Source organism: Euwallacea similis, chromosome 19 (genome assembly GCF_039881205.1).
Source record: "Euwallacea similis isolate ESF13 chromosome 19, ESF131.1, whole genome shotgun sequence".
Lineage (NCBI taxonomy): Eukaryota > Metazoa > Arthropoda > Insecta > Coleoptera > Curculionidae > Euwallacea > Euwallacea similis.
In genome coordinates this window covers 3,439,844-3,445,731 of record NC_089627.1, presented here as the reverse complement: position 1 = coordinate 3,445,731, position 5,888 = coordinate 3,439,844, and the positions used below count along the sequence as shown (strand labels likewise).

General features: G+C 41.3%; 1 protein-coding gene across 1 annotated transcript; it reads right to left on the bottom strand.

The window, feature by feature from the left end:
• Window positions 1–297: 297 nt before the first annotated feature.
• Window positions 298–4,791, bottom strand: LOC136415288 (uncharacterized). Its single transcript, XM_066399806.1, has one exon. The coding sequence runs from the start codon at window positions 4,789–4,791 to the stop codon at window positions 298–300; it is 4,494 nt and encodes a 1,497-aa protein (XP_066255903.1).
• Between the last annotated feature and the right edge of the window lie 1,097 nt (window positions 4,792–5,888).

The window sequence follows — 5,888 nt, the reverse complement described above, 5'->3', positions numbered from 1 at the left end:
TATTCATGGTCTTGAACATTCTACGACATCGTGGGAATCTCAATCGCTATCAATAAAACCTTGCCGAAACAGAGCTCACTGGATCGTAAACTAATTTAAAGCATATAACATACACCCCCCCCTTGAAATGACCCATTTCAAATGAATGTGATGATAGGTGATTCTAACGATTAGCGTATGATGTTATGCAAGTAAGACGTGTATGTATGTGTACCTACATTACAAGTATGCATAACTAATTCTCAATATAACAATTAATTTAAGTTAGTTCTAACTTCAGTGGTTTTCTGCAAAAGGTTACTGCTCACTTGATGCTGCTGTTATTGATCGGGTTACCTTAGAGGAAGAGTCTTCAGGGTCGATGAGTAGCGGTATAAGTTTTACCACCGGTCTAGTTATTATGCCATCCGAAGTCCTTAGCGACACAACTCGCGCTATGTTGTCAGTGCCCATATGCAGCTGAGTTATTCTCCCCAAACGCCATCGCGTAGGAGGTGAATTATCGTCCTTAATAATGACCATGGATCCTGGTTTCAATTGGCACGGTGAGCCATGAGTCCATTTGTTGCGTTGTTGTAGTTGATGAAGATATTCCTGCTGCCATCGTCGCCAAAAATGTTGAACCATGTATTGCAAGTGTTGATATCTGTCCAAGCGATTGATCGGTATTTCACTAACGTTAGCTTCAGGTAAGGCCGTTAGGGATTCTCCAATGAGAAAGTGTGCGGGAGTTAGAGGAGTTAAATCATTTGGATCATCAGATAGGGGTGATAATGGACGGGAATTCAAGCAAGCCTCGATTTGTGTTAGTATGGTGTATGTTTCTTCATAAGTTAACCTAGTTTCACTAACCACGCGTTTCAAATGAAATTTAGTGGACCTGACTGCGCTTTCCCACAATCCGCCAAAATGAAGTGAATATGACGGATTTAAGCGCCAAACGATCTGTTCATTTGTTGTATATTCCCCTACCTTATCGCGAAACCCCTTGCTCTGTAACAAGGCTCCTAATTCGTTCAACTGATTACGAGCTCCTACAAAGTTTAACCCGTTATCTGAATATAACTTTTGACAACGACCACGACGTGAAATGAATCGTCGTAAGCAATTCAGGAACGCGTCTGTCGTAAGATCATGTGCTAACTCGATGTGCACAGCTTTGGTAGTGAAGCATATAAAAATGCACATGTATGCCTTGATAGTGACACGACTGCGACCCCTTTCCTTTAAGTACAGGGGTCCAGCATAATCTACACCGCTAATAAGAAACGGACGAGTGGGGGTAATGCGCGATGACGGCAAATGGCCCATGATATATTGGGTAGTGGTGCCTTGTAATCGAATGCACGTGACGCATTTTTTCACAATTTTACGTACCATCATCTTAGCTGACAATGGCCAATATCTTGTGCGCAATGATGATATCACTGCTTGATAACCAGCATGCAACAGCCTTTTGTGCTCATATTCTATTATTAGCCATGTCAACCTATGATTTGGCGGTAATATAATAGGATGCTTATGATCGAATTCGATGGGCGCCTTTTGAAGACGGCCACCAACCCTGAGTATACCGTTGGTATCAATAAAGGAATTCAACGATGATAGTCGGCTGGATTTTGCCACTGGTTGAACTGCCTTCAAACGTTTCAACTCTTCACTGAACCACTCCTGTTGAGCAATTTTAATGATACACCTTTGCGCCCGTTGTATTTCATAGGTGCTCAATGCTGATGATTTTATATCCTTGTCCTTATTACGCGTTGTGTGTATAAACCTTAAACAGTATGCTAGCACACGAACTAATCGTGGCCATGATGAGAATTTGTTAAACGAATTGAAGGGATGAATCACATTGGTGAGAGCGATCATAGGTACCACATGCCTTTCCTGATTTGCGTCGTCTTCTACTTGTATATCCTTGCATGGCCATGATGTATTATCTTGAGATAACCACCAAGGACCATGCCACCACAATGCTGAATTGGACAACTGTATCGGATCCGCACCACGTGAGACCAAATCGGCTGGATTGTTTTCGGAAGTGACGTGTGCCCAATTGTTGTTAGTTAATCGTTGTATTTCTCCAATACGATTAGCTACAAAGTTCTTCCATCTATTTGATTGGCCCTTAATCCATGCTAACGCAATCATCGAATCACTCCAAAAATATTGATCATCGATCTTTGTTTTTAAAGCTTGCGTTGTTTTACTGACCAATTGAGCTAGTAATAAGGCCGCCGATAGTTCCAACCTAGGTATGGACATCTTCTTTAGTGGCGCAACTCTTGATTTCGCACAAAGCAGTCGGACTGTGTGCTTCTGTTCTTTATCCGTCGATCTTAAGTAGATACATGCTCCAAATGCCCTTTCAGATGCATCGCTGAAACCGTGGAGTTCTACTCGTATGGTTTGGTCGCCCAGCACTCGGCGAGGTATTTGAATGCTGTATAGATGTATAAGTCCTTGCTGAAACTCCTTCCAAATCATGTATAGATCTTGGGGCAAGGATTCATCCCACTCGAGTTGCAATTGCCATATGCGTTGTAGAATAATCTTCCCTTGAACGATGATGGGGGCAATAAGCCCCAATGGGTCAAATATCTGAGCGATTTGTGATAATATTGACCTTTTGGTTATTTTTCTCTCTTCTTGCGGGCTTATTGTGATCAATAATTCGTCAGTGCTCGTTTTCCATTTCAATCCTAAAGTTTTAGAATCCTTGTTGGGTTCTATCACTCGTTCATCTGTTGATATATCCTTTAATATCCGTGCATCATTGGACGCCCATTTGCGTAATTCAAATCCTCTTGTTCTTAATAATTGCGTTAATCCTTGGCTTAATTCCTTAGCAGCGTCGACGCTGTTTGCGCCAGTAAGTAAGTCATCTACAGAAAAGTCATTGATGATGACCTTACATGCATCGAGATATACTTCCTTGTTTTCTTCACCAATTTGTCTGAGACATCGTTTTGCCAAGTATGCCCCAGGCCTCGTGCCGTAAGTAACTGTATTCAACTCAAATACTTCTATAGGTAGTGTGTCATTGGGGCGCCATAAAATTCGTTGATAAGCTCTGTCTTGCTTTTCCACCCATATTTGTCGGTACATTTGTTTTGCATCGGCTGCAACAATGTATTTATGCTTCCTGAATCGCAATAATATCGAAAATAGTTCATCTTGTACCTCATATCCGGTATGTTGGACATCGTTTAATGACAGACCGGAAGTGCTCATTGCCGAACCGTCAAATACGACTCGAAGTTTGGTAGTCGTACTTTGTTCCTTGATGACTGCATGATGTGGAAGATAGAATGCATGGCTCACCTCTTCCACTCGTGTTTGCGATAACCTCGACATATGCCCAAGCTCTTCGTATTCTTTCATGAACTTGACATATTCAATACGTAGAGTAGCATTAGACTTGAATTTCCTTTCCATTGATTTCAAGCGTTTTACTGCCATATGATATGATTTGCCTAATTGATCCTTTTTGTCGTTGAATGGAAAATTAACAATAAATCTGCCATTTGAATCTTGAGATGTTGAAGATCTGAACAACTGCTCGCATGGATCAGAAGGGTTTAATGGTGAGGCTCCACTGCGTTGCGTACACTCCTCAACTGCCCAGAATCTCTCTACCTGTTGGTGTAATTGTGCGTTTGTTGTCATATGACATGCCGCCCTGTCACGTAACGATTGTGATTGCTGTGGAATGCTTCCTGTGACAATCCAACCTAGTTTCGTCTTTTGTAACAGGAGTTGGTCCCTGCCAGTTTTTATTTGACCAACACATAGCAAATCCCAAAACAATCCAGCACCTATGAGAAGGTCAATGGGTCGACTGTCGTCAAATAAGGGATCAGCTAACTCAATTCCAGATGGTATCTTTATGCTTCTCCTGTTTATCTCACTATTAGGCAAGCTGTCTGTTATTTTCGGGGTGATTAGGCAAGTAATTGTTGCTTTAAAACTTGTAGTACGTGATTGTAGTTTTAATAATGCCTTATAGTTCAAATTGATTGTCGCTTGATGTATTCCGGAAATCGTCGTATCCGTACTTGTTTTGAACAACCTTAACTTGTTGCATAGCTCTTGCGTGATGAAATGGATCTGTGATCCTGAGTCCAATAATGCTCGGCATTCATGAATCACTCCCTCGTGATCATGTACTTGTACAATAGCAGTACCAAGAATCACATGTGTTGAAGAGTTGTCCGATGACTGAACGGTTAATACAGTGGAGTTATTAGGTCTCTCAGATGTCATGGTAGGCTCATTGGATGTGTCCTTTAGTTCACTGTTGGGCTTATTGACGTGTAATAAGGTATTGTGTCGGCGACTGCATTTCTTACACGTACCCGCTAGGCATGTTTTGCTTTGATGATCCGATCTCAGGCAGTTGAAACATAACTTCAACTCCTTAATGCGCTCAATTCGTTCTTGTACTTCTCTCTCTCTGAATTTTTTACACATGTAGATGGGGTGGTTTCCCTTAAATTCTGGGCATGAGTTCATGGTTGTGGTTAATAATACAGCGCGTTCGATTGTCCCCTTTCCACCTCTATGACTGGCTTGCTCTCGTTGATTCAGTGCGATCGATCTCTTCTCGATGTAATCTGTTTGTAGATATTTGCACTGGGTTTCTAGGGTGGAAGTAAAATCGTCGAATGTGCGTTTGCCTAAGGTAGTCAATGTACGTTTACTCCAACTCTTTCGGGCTTCATCGTCTACTTTCTTGTAAATTAAGTGGATGAGCAACGAATCCCATGTGCCTATTGCTTGCCCCATACTTCTTAAGGCGATTAGATGATTATGTGCATCATCAATAAGACGGCGTAAATCCGTATATGAGTTTTTTGCCATGGGAGCAAGTCGAAATAGGGCTCGTGTGATGCTGAATTAATTCTTCGGAATTTTCGTACCTATCCCGAAGCTTCTTCCACGCATGATCATAATTTGTCTCTGAAATGCCAAACGACTGAATTGCACGCGCAACTTCACCTTCAAGTGCATTATTGAGGTAATTGAATTTATCAATTTTTGACAATGATGTCTGAGAATTGACTAATTAATCAAATGAATCACGGAAATTTATCCATTTCGATAAGTCCCCATTGAATTTGGGCAGTGATATTTGTGGTGGTTGCTTTAACATAGACACGTTGTTGGATTGTGTATTTGGCTGCGCGGCTACGTTGATTCCTTGTCCCGATTTATTGCCATTATTTGTATTTGCTATTAGCTCTTCCGCTAGTCCAACCAGTTCATAATAATCGGATTCGAAACTGTCGCGTTCGTCCGATTCCTTTGCTATAGCATCTCTATCTCCCGCCTGAATTGATACTTCTATTTGATCTTGTATGTGTCCATATTCTGACCAGAGTAACTCATGACCTGTTAACCGTGAGCGTATTTGATAATGCTTGTCTTTATTCGCGGGATCTTCTAAGAATTTTCTAAAACGGGTGATTTTCGCTTTGATTATTCCGCGTTTGGTCTTTAAATCGTCACCAGCCATGCTTATATATGTATGCGATCTGTGTTCGTCGTAATACAATTGTAATCGATACTTGCTGAATATACTAGATTGAGGATAAATGAAAGGATATAGCTTACGTTCTGTTGACTTCTAACTGCACTGGTTGTTGTGATGATCAATCCGGCACTTCACAATGATATCGACGTCGTTGATAGCTGGCACCTCAAGCACTTGGTGTGTCTTGCGTCCTTGATGAATTGTCGATGCACCTTAAATTCACTTCACTCGTACCGATATGTGTCTCAAATCCGGCTCGAAGGACCAATGTTTTTCCCGTATGGTTGTAAACGAGATGATATTAATTGTTCAATCAATTCACAATGTTGGTTAACACTATTTATTAATT